The sequence below is a fragment of the Strix uralensis genome, chromosome 23 (genome assembly GCF_047716275.1).
Source record: "Strix uralensis isolate ZFMK-TIS-50842 chromosome 23, bStrUra1, whole genome shotgun sequence".
NCBI lineage: Eukaryota > Metazoa > Chordata > Aves > Strigiformes > Strigidae > Strix > Strix uralensis.
The window spans coordinates 9,742,461-9,760,469 of record NC_133994.1 but is presented as its reverse complement, the minus strand read 5'-3'; the positions used below and the strand labels follow the sequence as shown (position 1 = coordinate 9,760,469).

Sequence of the window (18,009 nt, the reverse complement as noted above, 5' to 3'; positions counted from 1 at the left end):
CGAAGTGAAGTTTACGTTTGGGGTTGTCGTTAAACCCCTAGGCTGTGAAGCTTTGTTTTACGTTTTGGGTTCTCGTTAAACCCACGAAGTGAAGTTTTCGTTTGGGGTTGTCGTTAAACCCCTGGGGTGTGAGGCTTTGTTTTACGTTTCGGGTTCCCGTTAAACCCCAGGAAGTGAAGTTTTCGTTTGGGGTTGTCGTTAAACCCCCGGGCAGTGGGGCTTTGTAAAGTATTTCGGGTTATTGTTAAACCCCAGAAAGTTATTCTGTTCTCCTCTTGTGGACATCCGGATCTGTAATCTACGGAGAGCTGACTGGTGGTTTTATGGAAAAAATAAATCTATTTATTTTTTTAAATTGGTGGTGGGTTGCTTATTTGGAAGCCTCCGTAACAGCACGGAGCCCCAACCTGCTGGAGATCTTCTGCGGTGGAGCTTGGGCTCACCTGCCTTTCCCTGCCCTACCCCTCCTTAGGCTGGGACCAGCCGCAGAGGAGCTCCCAGCTTTAAACCCCTGATGGCCCCACATCCCCCAGGCAGGGGATTTAGTCCGCCAGGAGTCGAGACTAAAGCCCTGCACCCCCCTCAGCATGAACCCGGGGTGAAGCCTGTCCCTTCCCAGCCCTCCTCTGAAAAACAAACCCCGTGCTGTGACAGTGGGGGCGGCCAGGTGCTGGTGTCAGGCACCTGTAGCCCCGCTCCAGACCAGAGTCTCATGTGTTGGGGTTTATACCGACCTTCCTGAGAGTGGGATCTGCGCTAACCCTGCCTGCGTGACACGTCGAAACTGCATCACTCGGCCTGAGAGGTGGTGGGGGTTTTGATGAGGAAAAAAACACGTTATTGACTGTAAAAAAAAAAAAAAACAAACCAAAAAAAACCAAAAAACAACAAACAAAAAAACCCCCAAACAAATCAAAAACCAACAACCGCAAAACCTTCCAGTGTGTAAAGTTGAGTCAAATTTCGCAGCTTCAGCTAAGGAAACGTATTTTTTACAGGGGTGATCGGAGTGTTTCTTTCACCCTTTTCCAAGCTGTTGGTCCCCTTTGTCCAGGGTAATATTTCTGTGTCCCTGATCACTGTGTTTATTACAGTTAGGAGGGGGTTAAGCAACCCAAACATGGAACAGCTGCTCCTGTTTCAAATTGAAGCAGCCGCTGCAGTGACCCTGCAGTGACACCCAGGCACGCGTGTGCACCTGAAAGGTTGCAGGGATGGAGCTCTCTCCCCGCTGCAGAAGCTGTGAGAAAAACAGAAGCAGCAAAATGTCATTTCAGGTCAACCCCTGCCAAAAGTCTTCCTCTTGCCCCAGCTCCCCGAAACGGGCGGGCAGGCAGGGCCGCCGGGCCCCCGGCACACAGGCGTGGCCTCGTAAGGCATCAGCACCGACCCCAACGGAAACCGCCCCCGTGCTGCCACCCACGCGGCACGGGTGTGCCACGCCAGCCGTGATCTCGGTGCCAGGCTACTACTCGTGGTAAATTACTGGCTGTAGCATCGCTACGTGTGCGCATGGGTGCGTGTAGATCCCTCCAAAACACATGAATTTGGCTCAGACTGGCCCAGGTTGGCTCCTGCCGTCACCAGCTGAGACCTGACGGCAATCGAAGCACAGCTGAGGATGCCGAGGACTTGGATTTCAGCCCTTTTCCCCCATCCTCTGGGGGGGGTTTCTCTCCTTTTGGGGAGAGGAGCAGGATGAGGGCAGCGTGGCGACAATGAGCCAGGGCGGAGGGGTCACTCTCCTGCTGCTCTAGCAGGGTGTTTCCAAACAAAGTCTTAAAACAGTTTATCCCCGTTTATTCAGGAGGTGACTGCTTGTGCCTCACGGCTTGCCCCATGATGGCGGCTCCTCCCTCCCCTTGGTTGTCGTTACTGAGGGGACATTTTGGCACCGGGGCTTGGCTGGGGGCTGGAAACGGCCCCAAAAGGCTTTGAACCCTTGAGGGGACCACGACAGCCGCGGGTGCCGGCGGAGCCACCCCGGGGTGCCGCAGGGCCCCAGACGGGTGCTGTCTCCCCTCAGTGCCGTGTCCCCCCCCTGCCCCGCGCCCGGCTCTGTCCACCCGCTCCCTCCTGTGGCCCTGCGGGTGGTTTAACCCGCTTCCTCCCACCCCCTCCCGATGGTTTCGCCCAGGGGCTTGCTGGGCGCCTCCCCACCCCGCACCGTGAGCAGTCTCTGCCCTTCCCCAGGACGGTTTAACCCCACCGGCCCTCCCCTCCTCAGGGTCCCCCCGGCCCATGCAGGCACCGCCGCCCCAGGCCCGCTCTGGGCCCCGCTCCATGCGGGCTGCTCCCCCCGCCGGGGCGGGATGGGTTATTCCCTCCCCCCCCCACCCCTCAGATGGTCTCTCCCGCCTCGCGCAGCCCCCTCCAGCCCCGTAGGCCCCGCCCCTTCTCTGACGCCACTCCCCCGCCCGCTCGCCATTGGCTGATCCACAGCGCCTTGCTCGACAGCAGCCAATGGCGGCGCTCTCTGCGTCCAGATCCAAGATGGCGCCGCCGGGGGCCGCAGGAGAGTGGTGGTGAGGCGGCCTGCGGGGCCCGCCCGGCCGGCGGGCTCGCTCGCTCGCCGGCCGGGCCCCCCCCACCCCTCTTCTGCCACGGCGGCCGAGAGTGGCAGGCAGTTCTGGAAGCGGCAGGCGCCAAGCTGCCGAGCAGGTGAGCGCGGGCCCGGCCCGGCCCGGCCCGGCCCGACCCGGCCCTACCCCCCCGCCTCCTCCGGGGAAGGGGTGCAAGGGCCGCAGCTCCCCTCCCCAGCTGGGGGGCGTTGGGTAGGGGAGCTGGATCAGCCCCTCTGCCCCGGGAAGGGGCTGTCAGGAGCACCCTGCCTGGCTGTGGGGCTGGGGCCCCTGGGGTACCCCCTGCAAGGGTGGGGGGTACCAGGGGTATCCACCCCGGCTGTGGGCCAGGGGAGCTGGCCGGGGGCCCTGGGCTTCCCCTCTGCAATAAGAGTGGCTCTAACTCCTGACATGCCTCTCCCCAGGTCGCAGGACATTTTTGGGTGTTAATCTACCAGTCGTACATCTCTCCCCTTTACCCTTCTGAGCTGGGAAGCCTGGCACCTCTCCTGCTGTGTGCTGGCACTGTGGCCTCCGTGCCCTGCCATCGTACCAGCTCGGGCTCTGCCTCCTGCCAGTGGGCAGCCTGGAGAGACTTAACAGGTTCCATGGGTTTGGGAGGAGGAATGGGGAAACTGGAAGAAGGGACTGGGTGGTTGGAGTGAGGACGTCGGGAAGGAAAGAAAATGGAGTGGTGTGACAGCACGGCTCTGATACTGTTTCTCTCTGCCTCCCAGCTTCATCAGGGACCACTCCAACACGCTGCCTATGAAAAGCAAGAAGGCCTCCAGCTTTCAGAGTTTGCCTGCAACACCAGTGTTGCCTGGGACATTGGTGATGATGAAGATGAGGACTTCTCTTCCTCCTCTTCTTCTTTGCAAACTCTGAACTCTAAAGTGGCCAAGTCCACGGCAGCCCAAGTTCTGGAGAACCACAGCAAGCTGCGGTCGAAACCCGAGCGGACCCAGTCCGCTCTCAGCGACGTGCCCACCAACTGCAAGGTCATCAAGTCCAGCAGCGAGGCCCAGCTCTCCAGGACAGCTGGTAAGAGCCATCTTCAGGAGAAGCCTCGTGCTCTGGCGCTCCCCTGACTGACTGCTGAACTCAGCCCCTTGCTGCTACTTGCATGTTACGGCGAGAGGCTGTGGCACAGCCTGTAGGCTCAACAGAGGCTTTCGCCTCCTTGTAGTATCCTGTACTCCAAGGAGCCATTTCTGGAGGCCTGGTCTTGATGCCTCAGTCTCCTGTGCTGCTCAGTATCCTGCGTACAGGCCCAGAGGATCCCGTGTTCTGGGTGCTAAGGGATTGTGGAGATCTGTTAAGCTCTTGCTTGGGGTTGCTCACTGTCTGCTTCCTTTGTGGCCCAGTGTGCTGCTCTTAGTAAAGGTCTGGATGAGGTCCTGTTGACCCCAGGTCAGGGCAGTTTGGGCAGAGAACTAGGCAGCATCAGCCCCTGCTCATCGCAGGCAACCGGCTGCCTGTGCTGTGGAAGTCTGCCAGCAGGTGGCATTGGCAGCCCATAGCCTCCTCTCTGTGCTAGCAATTAGCTTGATCACTCTTTAGATCAGTGGTGAGCAGAACAGATCTGAAGGTTGGTTCTTGTGGGATTCCCACAGCTCCTTCTTCCTCATCTCCTGTGCCCTTCTGCCCATGGCTTCCCATGGGAAGAGGGAATTCTGATCCCCTGGCAGCCAGGTGTCTGATGCAGGAGGAAGGGAGGGAGGGAGAAATGGGAGGGAAATAATGGAAGAGCCACAACAGATGCCTGTGAACCAGCTGATCCATCAGAGTGGGCCAGCGGTGCTCTGCTGGGACTGGGGAAGAGAGGGGTGGAATCTGCAGCAGCAGGTCTCTGACAGTGGCCAGAAGAGCGAGGTGGGGTTGGAGAGGTGCAGACTCCATCCCTGCCTCACCGCAGCATCTGCTCCTTGCAGAGGAGGCTTGTGTGGGGACCCCCTTCAGAAGCAGCAGTCCCTTCCCCTTCGGCCCATCATTCCGCTTGTTGCCCGAATCTCTGACCAAAATGCTTCAGGTGCTGCCCCCATGATGGTGAGGGAGAAAACCCACCTGGAGAAGTTTTGGCAGCTCCTTTCCAGGCACAGCACGGACCTGGGTGAGTGTGGCAAAATGGGGGTGCCAGCAGGTGGGAAGGGGAAGGCAGAGGGGGCCTGCTGCCTGCTTCAGGTTGCAATCAGGTCTGCTCTGGCGTGGATGAAATGACTACCTGCAGTTGCTCCAAGCGGGGTAGTTGCACAAACTGCTCTGTTGGCAGATGGTTATGTCCTCCACCAGCTGCCTGTCTGTTTCCAGTCTTTCTCCATCTCACAAATGATTGTGATCACTGGGGGCTGTTTGGCTCTGCATGAGAACGTAGGCTCTGGAGGATTGTAGCCCCTGCAGCCACCAGTCCTGTGCCCAGACTGAGCTGAAAACGTCTCTCCTCCCCTTGCTGCAGACCCACATCCCCTGTCATTGCTAACGTGGAGCCTTCCTGGAGGCTCAAGTGTCTCCAGAGCCTGCAGGAGCAGACTGGGCTTTCCTCTCCTTCTAGGTGTAGTGGTGCCTGGATGTGCCTAGGATCTAACCCACTGCCACCACTGTCCGTTTGCAGATGAGCTGAGGAAATGCAGCTGGCCCGGTGTGCCCAGAGAGGTCCGGCCCGTGACATGGCGTCTCCTCTCAGTGAGTACTCGGAGCTGTGACGCAGGAGTCTGGGAGGAACGTGCCAAGCCAGGGACATGTGCTGCTAGACCTTCGTTGTGTCCCGTATCCAGGTTTGCTCATTTTGTATCTGTGCCCAGCCTACGGGTGAGCTGTAGGGCTTTATTTGGTTGGGGAGTGTAATTGCTACATCCTCTTTGAGCACAAAGCCCAGACTGGTGCTGGGAACGTGTGGTTCCCCCTCTTGTTTTGGGAAACTGAATCCCATGAAGTTGGGTTGCTCCAAGATCAGTAAAGACATCAGGGGCTGGGAAAGCCAAATCCCATGAAAGCTCTTTCCCCAGCTCCTGAGTCTCTGTGCCTGACGCTTCCAGGTGCACAGCTGACCGGCAGGATTTCAGGGAATGGTTTGTGGTGAGGGAAGAGGCTCTGCCCTGACACAGCTTTTCCTGCCACAGGGTTATCTCCCTGCAAACATGGAGCAGCAAAAGCTGACCTTGCAGCACAAGCGGGAGGAGTGCTTCAGCTTCATCCAGCAGTGTTATGATTCCCGGAACGAGGAGCACCATCAAGACACCTACCAACAGGTACGAGCCCTCTGCCCGTTGCCTGGCTTTCTGCCTTGGTTATGTCCCTTTCCTCCCTCTTGCTGCCACTTGTCCGTGCGGTTGAGGTCATGCGAGGACTTCCTCTAGCTGTAGCTATCAGGAGTCTTCTCCTTGGGGACAGGACACCATGTTTCTGTCTGTCTTCTTACAGGCAGTAGTTTAAGCCTTCCCTAAATCGACCTAATAACTAGAATTCAGACCCCAGCTCTTTCCCAGCTCAGGGCACCTGCCCACGCCTGAGCAGAGGAGACTGGAGATTAAACTGTAGATGGTTTTCTCAGTGCAGCCATCACCTGCAGCCCTCACTGCGCTTGTCAGCAAGTGCAGCTCTCGCCTGGGGGGACACTGAGGGGTGGATTCCCCTCTGTTAGCCCGTGAGGAGTTACTGTGCCCCTGGAAAGCACGGCTGGTGTGTGTAACCCACCCTCTCTTCCAGATCCGCATCGACGTTCCAAGGACCAACCCGCTCATACCCATCTTCCAGCAGCTGCTTGTCCAGGAGGTAAGAGGGGGAGCGAAGCTCCTGCCCCACATTTGCTGTGGGATGTGTGTGGGGTTAGACCAGCACTGCCACGAGTGAGTTGGTTTTGCAGGGAAACTTCCCTGGCTGACAGCTGCTGATGCGAATGCCTGCTGAAACTTTGTCCCATGTTTCTGAAATCAGACTTGGAGCTCAGGAGTGATGAGATCAGCTCTTTTGTGGCGAGATGTAGCCAAGAATTGGTAAAAGACCTGAAGCTTTTGTTTTGAGACAAATTCAAGGTGTTTGAACCAGAAAAGATCAGTTGTGTTTTGCTATGAAACTTTTTGTGCGAAGCAGGATGTGAGAAACGCGGGCAGGGAGGGGTTTGAGAGGTGGCCAGGAGGTGTGAGCATCTGTCCTCTTTAGAAACGAGCTCAGCGTGTGTGTATATGTCAGAGCACGGTGTCCTGGGGCTGGGGCAGTCTGGAAATAACACGGTGGTTGTTGGGGGGAGGCTGCTCTATTGGGAACTATCCAGACCCATGATGTTTTGCCGAGAGAACTGTGCTGATAACAGATAACAGCCTTGGCTTTCCACCTGATGCTCAGCAGGGTGTGCTGCTCTGCTAATGGGCAGCCCTGCCCTAGGGGTGGAAGGGTCTTAAGCCACCTGGATCTTGAAAAGTTGGGTCTGCACTTCTTCCAACAGAGGCTTTGAGGAGCCTGGGCTGCTTTGTTTGGTGAAGTGTGGGCTGGCCTGTGTGGGGGATCTGTGGGTCATACCAGAGTCTCTCCTAGGACTTGCATGCTTCTTATCTCACCTGTATTGCTGCAGAAAAGCCTGTCAGCGCATGATCTCCGCTCCCTGAGCTTAGCAGTTATGCTTTTCTGCCTTTCCTTTGTGCACGGCTAATGCAGGTACCTGCTTTCCCTCATTCTTCCCTAGATCTTTGAAAGAATCCTGTTTATCTGGGCCATTCGACACCCAGCCAGCGGCTGTGTGCAGGGAATCAATGACCTGGTCACTCTGTTCTTCGTTGTGCTCCTCTCTGAGTATGTTGGTAAGTGACTTTTGCTGTTTGAAGCACGGTGCTGCCTCTTCACCACAGTGTTTGAAATGGTGTGAAGCGCTGGCATCAGACAAGTTTGCATTGCTGGAGGGGATGATGTGTGTGTTCTTCCTTCCCAGAACATGATTATTTTTAAAGGTAAAATAGCTCACGAGGTTCTAGGGACTGGGCGGTTTAAAGGAACAGTTACAGAAGCTAAACCTTTACTTCCCAAGCTGCTGTCTCAATTCCCATTCATGTATTAGTGAGCAATGTTGCCATCTGACAGCTGCCTGCAGCTCACATCAAAATGAGATGGTGGTACAAGTCCAGTCCTCGAGGCTGAAGGGAAACTGGAAGAAAGCAAAAAAAAAATAAGCCCCTCTAATTTGTCCTGCAGGTTGGGACCCTGTGGGCACCCTTGGCTGAGTGCTAAGAACAGAGATGGGAGATGCATATGTGGCGTGCTCTGCCTGGAAAGACTCCTCATCTTGGTGAGTAAACTCACCGGTCCTTTGCAGGTCAGGGTGTGACTTATGCTCCAAGGTGCTTCTCAGCAGGAATGACCCAACTAGCCAAATGGGAATCTTAAAATGTGGTGGATGCTGCGTGCTTTCTGTTAGCTGAGAGATGTGTACCTGGTGGGTCAATTTTCTTTGAAAAGACTCATGTTTAAAGAAGTCTCTGATTTCTGAAAAACATGTACAATTGCTTTGGCATTCTTGAAAGTCCTTCTGTCTTCCAAGTGTAACACACTTCAAGGCTTTGCAGGAATAAGGAAACAAAATTTGACCTTTTAGATGAATCAGCTCCTACCTTTGCAGAGACAATAGCAGATCCGTAGATCAATACAGTGCTAACGTGGTGTCGTTATAAGACCACAGGTGTTACCTCCAGAACTTGCCTGTAATCCGAATATTGCTGGTTTCATACCTTGATTTCAAGTCACTAAAAAGCTGCATAGGCCCTCTAGGGGATAAGAAGATTGGAAAGGAAAGATTGGAATGGACAACACAGGGAAAATAATCAGTGATGCCTGAGTTCCAGGAAACAGACACTCTCCTGGGAAAATGTCTTTTCCATCACTTATAGTTACAGCTGCCCACTGATGACCCCAGGGCCAGGGTGAGACATTAGATTAAGACCATCAGGTGTGCTGGATGGCACAACCTGGCTGATGTAATGAGTTGTTCAATAGGTATTCTAACTGATGTGAATTAATCTCTTCACTGCATGACTGGATCTCATTGTTAGAAGTCACGTTGCCTGCTCCCACACAGCCCCAGCACGAAGAAGCCATCCCCTCTCACACACAGGCCCCACAGCCCCACAGCTAATCCCCAGCAGCTCTCACAAACCCCTCAAGGAGTTTGTCTCTTGTTGGGTCCTGGTTTGCTGTGCTGGCTACTGCCTGCCCAGTCCTCAAAGGCCCAAGGGGCTCTGATGGCACTGGAAGAGGTGCTGAGGGAGCTCTACCTGTGGCTTGCAGGTCCCTGGGGGATCCTTGGGGCCTTCCGTGAGGCGCCTACTAGGGCTGGTGAGGCAGTCAGCAAGTGCTAAGGGAAGGGGAACTGGAAATGAGGCCCAGAGTGGAGCCCTTTATCCCCTTGCCTTCGTGGGCTGGGAGCAAGGCATGAGGGGCTTCTGATGTGTCTGTGCCCCTGATGTGTCCCCCTGCCCCTCAAGCATGTGGGAAGCTGGCACTAGGTCCAAGGAGATCAGGTGATGAGACAAAGTCTGTTCTATGGGGATCCAGGGACAGCTGGGACAAGGAGGCCACTGTCAGCAGGGGTGGTCGCAGTGCCCACCCATGGCAGGGCTTAGTCAGAAGTCATCAGCTGGAGGGCAGATTGCACGGGGAACCAACATCCAAGGCACCCAGTGTGGTGCACATCCCCCTGCTGCCCTCCCAGGCAGCAGAGCAAAGGCCCTCCGGTATGTGAGACCTAGGCAGGGCAGAGCCCCCAGCAGGGCTGGGCCTTGAGGAGCGCCCAGGCTGGAGAAATGGGCAGCCAGAAGTCTTGTCCTCTGCAACAAAAGGAAATTCAAAGTCCTGGTTCTAGGAACGAATAGCCCCATACACCAGTAAAGGTTGGGAGATCACCAGTAGCTTTACAGCAACTTGGTCTTGGTGGCCTCAAGTTGAACATGAGTTGTCAACACACCCTTGTGGCAGGGAAGGCCAAAGGCTGCATTAGGAAGAGCTTGGCCAGCATGTTGGGGAGATGATCCCTCCCATCTACTCAGCACTGGTGAGGCCACATCTGGAATGTCCATTTTGGGGTTCCCCAGTAAAAAAAAAAAAAGATGCAGACACACTGTCTTTTCATCATACTTAAAGATCCATCTGGTATCAGAAATCTCCTTGTAGCTCTTTCTCTACAGCTCTCACCCTTTTCGTGGATAAACTCAGGCTGGCTACAGATTGAGCACAAAAAGCATTTAGAGACCTAGTTTCAGATTTATGCTTGCTGTAGACCTTTTAATTCAAAGGCACAGCCTCAAAAAAGTCATTCCTGGAGGTGACTAAATGTGTTAGGTGCCTCTCTGTTTCTTCTTAAAGACCCTATCCGCTTAGATATGTGACCTCATCATCCCTGTCTATTCCTGGGGAATGTCACGTGGGAGCCCTCTTAAGATTCCAGGTGAAGGCATTTGCCAACTATTCTGAGGAAAGGCCCCATTTCCTCTAATGCATAAGTGACTCCTATAAATTAGGAACAGGATACCAAACAGGGGAGACACATGATCTGAGTTTTGACAGGGAGTCTTTCTTTTCAAGCTACTTGGAAAAGCTTTTGAGTTTCAAAACTTATAGGTGGACTGAATAAATCCAGGCAGCAAAGTGCAACAGTTCCACTCACAGATTTAACTTAACTGGTATTATCTGAATATTGCCTAAGCAAGGCCAAAACTGGTATCAGAGCTTGATGTAACTCTGAGGTGAAGTAGTAAAAAAAAGTGTAAGCAAGCCAGCCATAATTCTCTCTGGAGGTTTTTTAATAAAGATGGAGGAGAGAGTGTGTACCTCTTTACTGTCAGAAATGCAGCTGGATCAGAATCACGGGGATTGTCCGCTATGGCATGTCAAGCGTGATGCTGATGGAAAGTGGTAGTCCATGACAGGTGTACTGACCCAGCAGTTTGGAGAACCAAGGATGTAATGGGAGGTGGGTTTCAATCCCATTTCATGTGTCTCAGTAGATCTTTTTATTCCCTACATTTGATTGTTTTCTTACCCTTGGCTTCACCTAATTGGATTCCAGGCATGTTTGTCTCATGTGACACCTCTGCAAAGCTTCTAGGAGGAGGCTGTTGCTATACTCTGCTGTTATAACCCTTGACCAGTGTTAGAGTAATTAAGGGCACAGGTGTGAGTTGTTCTGGAGTTGTAAGTGGCTGTTAGCAATGGCAGCACGGAAAGCAGAGAAAGCGTAACGGCAGAAAAAGCAAGCTTCTAGGGGTTCAAATTTCATGGATAAGGAGTAGACTGGACTGGTGGAGGGGAGAGAAGTAACGTTAGTAAGCAGTCAGAACTGTCATTTAAGGGATGGCTTCAGCTTTACTGAAATTTTTGGTGTATACAACCAGAGAAGTCTCATTCCCTCCCTACAAGCCCACTGCCTGGGAAGTCCAGGCTGCTTAAGTTTCTGGAATTTCATACCAAGCAGCATGGTGGTTTTCACTGTAATGTTAGCACTAGATTGCAACACAGTAAGAAATAGAGACTTTTCTGGCATGAAACTTTGCTGAGATTTAACCTACTTAGTGGCTGACTGTTGCCCTCCTCTGTTCTGCTGGTATCAGGAAGATTGTTTGGCATGGTGTCTGTTTTTACTTCAAAGCCACAATATTCCAGAAATCATTTACAGATTAAAGGACCTGAGCTTGATGGGCAGAACTGAGCTGAGTGAGGCATGTTGATCCTTCTCCATCTGTGTGACATTACCTTGTTTCTGGGTAAGTCTGAAAGTCACAGAGAAATAGATTTGATTCATGGCAGCCTTTATCCCTAATAACAATCCTCATGCCTTTTAATGTGTGCATTTTAATTAGGTGCTGCAAAAAGCAGCAGCAAGATGACATTTTATAGCTGGTCGTATGCAGGCACAGCCTCTGTTTATCTGCCTTGGTCCATTGCTACCCTCTTAGTACCTGGAATCCCAAGAAGAGGGAACTGACTGGCCAGCAACTAGTGCAAGAGAGCAATTTGTTTCTATCTACCTCCTTCCAAATCTTTCTTTGTCACAGCTCTGCAGCAAGTGGCCAGAAACCTGAGTTCATTCCCCATATGGAGACTGAATTTCAGATGTTGCGTTAGATCAGTCTCTACCATTTATTTATTGTAGGCTGGAATGTTTTGCTGCCTGTGTCATGTTCAGTTTCTCAAAGTGAGAGAGACTCATAAACCCCAGGATCTGCCTGGGTGTGACTGGCCTACTCTGCCAATGAGTAGCTAACTGATAGTCCACTGAGGGTTTATGATATGTCAGTAAAGAGTTTAATGGATTACCAAGCAAATGCTGTGTGAAGTCTTTATAAAGCTCCAGCTTTGCACTGGGAGCATAGAGCTCTGGCTGTTAGTCAGTCTGAGTGCTAAGAAGAGAGGAAGTCTGAGACACAAAAGAAAGACAGAAAAAGACCAAAGCCAGAGAAAATAAATTATATTCAGGTTAGGAAAGTCTATACTTTGCAGGCACTATGAAAGGCTTGCTTTCTTTTACAGTCCTTGCAGTCCTTTTACTGGTGCCCAGCTGCCAAGCAGTCTACGTTCAGGTGAGTTCTCTGCTCTTTAACTTGTTGGTATTAGAACTTCAACGAAGTACTGTTATGATGTGAAGTGTTGTGGCTGCAACAGGAATCTTGAACTAAACTAATAGACCTGAATTTTTGCTTTGCTCTGGCTTGATATCCAGCTTCATGTCCCTATGATTCAGTTGTTCTTTCTGTAAGGTATTACTAACATGCTGCTGCAGTTTAACTTTACCAGCCGTATCACTGCTCTGAAATCCCTTGCTGACTGAGGCATAGCATTTCCAGAGTTTCCTTTTGCACATAACCCCTTTGTGTTGTGAAGCTGCAAGAACAGGGAACACCTCTAACTTTAAAGAATGATGTAAACAAGATGTGACAGAAGAGAAATTGTCTTGTCTTGACTGCTTCTAGGCAGGAAGTTCTTTATGAACATGATCTGCAAGCTTATGTGATGGATCCTACACACATCTCACGTATTAAAAAAAGGTGGAAGAAATGCTTTGGAAAGAAATCCAAATTAATAGGCAGATAAGCTATTAGAGGAGGCTATATCAAATTTTCCAAAATACACAGCACCTATGACTGATATTACAGGCAACGTGGAAGCAGCTAAGAAGGTGCTTCAGTGCTCTTGTCTGTACTTGGGACTGTGTTGGACCTGTCTGCACTCATCCTTAGAAACAGTTCAGGAGATTTCAGTTTGATTGCAATGTAAATAACTTCCTCAGAGTACCAAGAGAACTAATATTTCTTAAACAGTTCTTGACTCTCTTTATATGTGTGCAGTAGGTATGCCTTGAAGTATCCTCTCTTTCTCCTTTGGATGTCAGAGATATCCAGAGATATCAGGTTTAAGCTATTCCTTTCTTCCAAACCATTCTTTAACATTTAGAGTCTCCGGGAGAACACATATCTTCCTACTTAATGAAAAAAAAAATCTCAGTTTTCCACTTGGAGGCATTAGAAAACCCCCCTAAATGTGACTAGTGTTTCTAGGTTGGGTAGAAGAGTAGAAAGTGTAGCTCTGGAGTTTTAGCTTCTCTTTGCAGATTCAATTCTTATCTCATTAACCATTAAATCTGTATTTTCCCCAATATATGTGCAGTGTACTCTGCATGTGTGTTGCACTCCGTTCACTTGGACTGCTTGAGGTCCCTAAGGTCTGACTAATTAGTGCACAACGTTGGATTGTGCTCTTGTTTTCTGAAATGCTTCCCAAGACTTCCCTTCCCTCTCTTGTACCATATCAGAAGCTGTTCATTTAACAGAATGTTTTTCAAAGCAGAAGTGAAGTTCATGTGACTTCATATCATGTTTTTAAAGACTGAGTATCACTATCTCCACACTTTCAATCACAGATCTTGAATGAATATGGTGGAAGAAGATGGTTTACTAGGTGTGGAGTGAAAACAGAAAAACTACAGAGTTGTATTGTTTTGGCCTGCACTATTTCTGTGATAAAATCATGTTCAGCAACACAGTATGCACTTTCACCTTGGAGGAAAGATGCTGCTCAGATTGAGATCTCTCTAATACATCTTTTTTTATCCGAGGTGTTAGGGTTTTTGTTTATTTTTTTAATTATTCCTTTGGTTTTTGTCACCAGGACATACAGGTCTCAGGGTTCATTCCTACTTTCCGGTTTCTCTGAAACTATACCTGTGGAAGTCCATCCTTTTTTAGTTCTGTTTTATGCTTTTGAGATCTGTGACCAATAGCTGAATCTAGAAATGCATTTATACAGTAAAAGTTAATTTTTCATAGGCAACAAATTAATCTGAATAAAATCATAAACTGATTGCAAGTACAAGAGAGTTTGACTTTAAGTACATGCATGTTCAGAGTTTATCTGGTGGTTGGTTTTTTTTTTTTAATTCTTTAACACCAAAATTCTGTGATTCTGTAAAAAACCCCAACAAACCAAAACCAGCTACACCCTCCCACACACCCCAAATCTCACACTATTCAACGTTGGGCTTATGAGACTATGAAACGAGTGACAGTATTTTGTCTCAAGCTCTATCAGAGTCACTTCACTTTATTTCTTTGAATGAGTAGATGTTACTTGACCAACTTGCTGACCACATGTTGGTCATTAAACCAGGTTAAAACACATGCTAAAGATCAATTTGAAAATGTTTATTTCTCTTTTAGCCAAACTGATTGTCTACAGACATAAACAGACTTTATGCATCTAGCTTAACAACAGCAACACCTCCAATTTAAGTTTATGACCTCAGCAGTGGGATTCACTTGAAACTGAGGGAATGACCATTAGCAGATTCACAGGGTCTAGCAGTCTAAAACATGGAGTAATATTTCCCAGAATACTCTCCCAGCCTTCTGAAGCTTTTGGTATAAGCTTTGAGTCAGAAGTGTCTTGTGTCTATGCTGTCAATAACTTGTGTTTCATTAATTGTGTGGACAAGTTTTAAATTCATGGAAACTTGCCACAGTACCTTGGGGTGAGGGATTTCAGCTCTTAACAATGTGTAATGTGAAGGAATAGCTCCTTTTGTGTGGTTAGAGCCTGCCACATGACAGCCAACACTTGAAATTTTCACTGGTGTATTAGAAGGAAGAGTGAACAAAATAAATTCCCATTTACCCTCATTCAATTCATGATTTATGTAAATTTCTACCACATATTGCCCAGTCATCTATTTTCTAGGCTGAAGATTCCCAGCCTGTATCTTTCAACCCCAGATTTTATGGGTCTGTCTCATGGGAGTGAGAAGTGCACTAATTCTGCCTCCATCCATGTAACACAAGACGTGCCACATCACTGCTGCTCTGTCTTAGCCTTGAAGAGCTGATCATTTTGCCTTCACTCAACACTGATTTTATCTAGGCTTTGTTTCAACACTTTCTTTTCCCTGTACTATAGTTTTTTGGAGAGCTTATGGTTGAAATGGAATGGATTTGGCTAAGGACTGACTTCCTGACACTTTTTTTTTTTTCTGGTTCTGTCTACATAGGATGGAGACTTGAAATTCTCCCTTGAGTCTGTGAAGAAGCTAAAGGAGCTTATGGATGAGAACAGACACATCCACCATCGCATGGTGGTTCCAATGTCTAGCTATTCTCCTTGTCATGAAAAAGATCTCCCTGAGGAGTTCCAATCTGTGTGCAAAAGAGAAGATGCATCCGTGATTTTTGAGAGGCTGAGTATGTAGCTCATATTTCACAGTTGCCATTTTTGTCACACTTTTCAACCTTAAGCATTCAAATAGCAGCAGGCAAAGAAACGTAATTACGGTTCTGTCACTTTGAAAGAGGCTGAGAGAGTCCATGTTGCCTTTCTACTACCCCTTCTACAAGGGTTGGACTACACCAGCTGTGAGCTCCCTTACAAGAGAATTCCTGCTGTGCTGAGCTTAGCTGTAGCCTGTACAGATCAGGCTGCTGTAACCTTGAAAAATCTTCTTTCAAGTAGTTGCACACTAAGTTACATGACTTAAAGGGAGAGAGCCCACAATCTCCTCTGGTTTACAGGAAAAGCAGGGTTGTATCACTCAGTTCTAGCTAACTACAAGTTGTGAACAGGTCTAATTGCTCTCTCTAATCAGTGTAGAAGAAGATGTTTTTCCAGGTAGCCTAGAAGAGGTGTGAGATATAAATGAAGTGAGTCAGTATTTGGCATGATCTGTCTCCGAGACGTGCACAGTGATTCTTGAACTGGCTGCTTGTGGCAGGTGCACCCGCCTGATGAAAGTGGGGGCTTCCTGGCTGCTGAAATGTAGTGGCTGTTGATTTCCTTTTCCCATGCCCTCGTTCTCAGGGCTTTATGGTATTTTGGGCCCTCGGCTAATGGGAGCCGATATTGACCACAGATCAGATTTGGCTTGGATATAAATGGAGTCCATCAGGGAGCCTTTTTGAGTGGAACATCATGCTGCAGTCGAGGGGTCTCCCCTTGGGTTGGGACACTGCCCAAGGAAACTCCTTGAGGTTCCTGTGGGTCGGGACACTGCCCTGAGAAGTTCCTCGAGGTTGAGAAACCTCATTTCTTTATGTGAGTGACAGAGCGTTTTGGGTTGTCGTTAAAACCTAGGGAGTGGTGATAGTTTTGTTCTCCTCTCACAGACATTCGAATCTGCCATGGTATGTTTGTGGAGTGCTAGTTAATTGTGTTGACAAAATTTTTTTTTTTGGTTGTTGTTTGTTCATTTGAGAGCCTCTGCAACACTGCTACAGGGTCTGATTTTTTTATATTATTATTATGTTGCATATATCTGTTGTCCAGTACAATGGACACTTCAGGAGGAAACACTACCAATATAATGAATGTTGTGATTCTACAAGTCACATCCCCACCACCCTCCCACAAGATGTCCTATTGTTCTCTTGCCTCCACGTGTTCCCTTTATTTCCCCGATGAATTCAGGTTTGATTTCATTCTTTAAGCCAGACTTTTACAAGAACTAATTTTACTTACCAGGAATAACTCCAAGGAACATTAAAACTCATAAAACAGTAATGGAAAGAAGTCTCCAAATCCCTTGATGTGTGGCTGTGCTCTCCAAGAAATTCTTTTGCCATCTCACTGAAACCCTCTCTTTTCTCTCCAACAGACCTGGCTGTTCAAGACCCCGATTTATGTGAAATCTGTGCCAATGCTGCGTGCGCTGGTTGCTTTTGAGTAAAGGTGAAACAATCCAAAGAAGATGTGTCAAGCTAGGAAGTTTGTGCATTCATACTGCAAGATCGCATACTTTCACAAATCAATATTTGGGCTCCATCTCCAGTACAGTCAAACTGGAGCTGCTAACTCATGTAGACATACCAGGGGTAGTCCTGAAGTAGTCAGATAAGGTGTCACCAGCAGTTCAGTTCTGGCAACAAGGAGACTGTAAACATCATCTGAGAGGTTTCAGCCCTGCATGAGTTGTATCACAACTGGAACGAGAATGTCCTAGGCACAGTTTCATTTTCCAATATTTTGTCTGGATTGGAACACGATGGGTGAAATTGAGCAGTCTTCTGCAGCATTTTTAATATCTAAATCTGCCTGTGATTTGGCCTCACCCACACCTCACACCCCACAGCATTGGGTTATCACCTTTTCCAGCCCATGGTTTCCATGGTGTGTATAACTATGCCTGTAGCTCTACATGTGACATGTGTGTTTGTAACAGAACTGCAGCAAGTAACTTGTCCCCATGTTACTGGTGTTTAGCAACACTTTCATAGCTAGAAAATTCTCAGTCTGTTACTTGTACTACGTGTTGCCAATTTAGGGAATGGATGTGGAGGAGCACAGGAACACTTTCTGCATAGTTGTACGGAGCTCCCTTCTTTTGACAGATATTCATGTTCATTAAGCTCCATTTAGGAGAACGGAAGTCCAAACTGCAATGCTGGAATCACTTTGAAATTAAAATATTGCCTTGTGTTTTTATTTATTGTTGGCAAGATTGTGAAGAAAGGATCTGCCCATGTTTATATGCTGTGTATGAAATAAAAGCTAGTAATAATTTGGGGTTTTTTTGGTTTATGTTTTTGCTGGGTTTTGGGGCGGGTTTTTTTGGTGATAGTCTGCTTGCCTACTTGCTTCTCTCCCATGTAAAGTCTTTCATGTCTGGGTCTTCACTGGAATAAAAGATATATTGTTGATATTGTCCTGAACTTAAAACAATTTGTGGTCCTTATATGAACCATAGTAATATAAGACTGCATGATAGCTTTTAACTTATTCCCTTTTAACTGTTGAATTATTATCTCAATTTCATATTTATGGGCCCTCAACTCAGAAACCGAATTCTCAAAAGACTGTCAATGCTATAGAGCATTTACATGCTCTATCCCAAGATCTAGGTAACTAAATCAAGAACTGATGTTCAAAAAAAAATAATATTAGGTGTGTAAATTCCTGTTTCATATGACAGAAAGGCTATGTGGATGCAGAAAAG

General features: G+C 48.8%; 2 protein-coding genes across 2 annotated transcripts; both read left to right on the top strand.

Annotated features, from left to right (window-relative positions):
- Positions 1-3,471: 3,471 nt before the first annotated feature.
- LOC141953847 (TBC1 domain family member 22B-like) lies at positions 3,472-11,526 on the top strand. The gene is made up of 8 exons (XM_074892735.1): positions 3,472-3,605; positions 4,496-4,674; positions 5,173-5,243; positions 5,681-5,809; positions 6,267-6,332; positions 7,240-7,354; positions 7,743-7,836; positions 11,150-11,526. The coding sequence occupies exons 2-7, from the start codon at positions 4,605-4,607 to the stop codon at positions 7,769-7,771; spliced, it is 480 nt and encodes a 159-aa protein (XP_074748836.1). The 5' UTR covers positions 3,472-3,605; positions 4,496-4,604; the 3' UTR covers positions 7,772-7,836; positions 11,150-11,526.
- A 2-nt stretch (positions 11,527-11,528) lies between these two features.
- Positions 11,529-17,735, top strand: LOC141953849 (guanylin-like). The gene is made up of 3 exons (XM_074892736.1): positions 11,529-12,118; positions 15,076-15,265; positions 16,672-17,735. The coding sequence occupies exons 1-3, from the start codon at positions 12,044-12,046 to the stop codon at positions 16,737-16,739; spliced, it is 333 nt and encodes a 110-aa protein (XP_074748837.1). The 5' UTR covers positions 11,529-12,043; the 3' UTR covers positions 16,740-17,735.
- Positions 17,736-18,009: the final 274 nt, after the last annotated feature.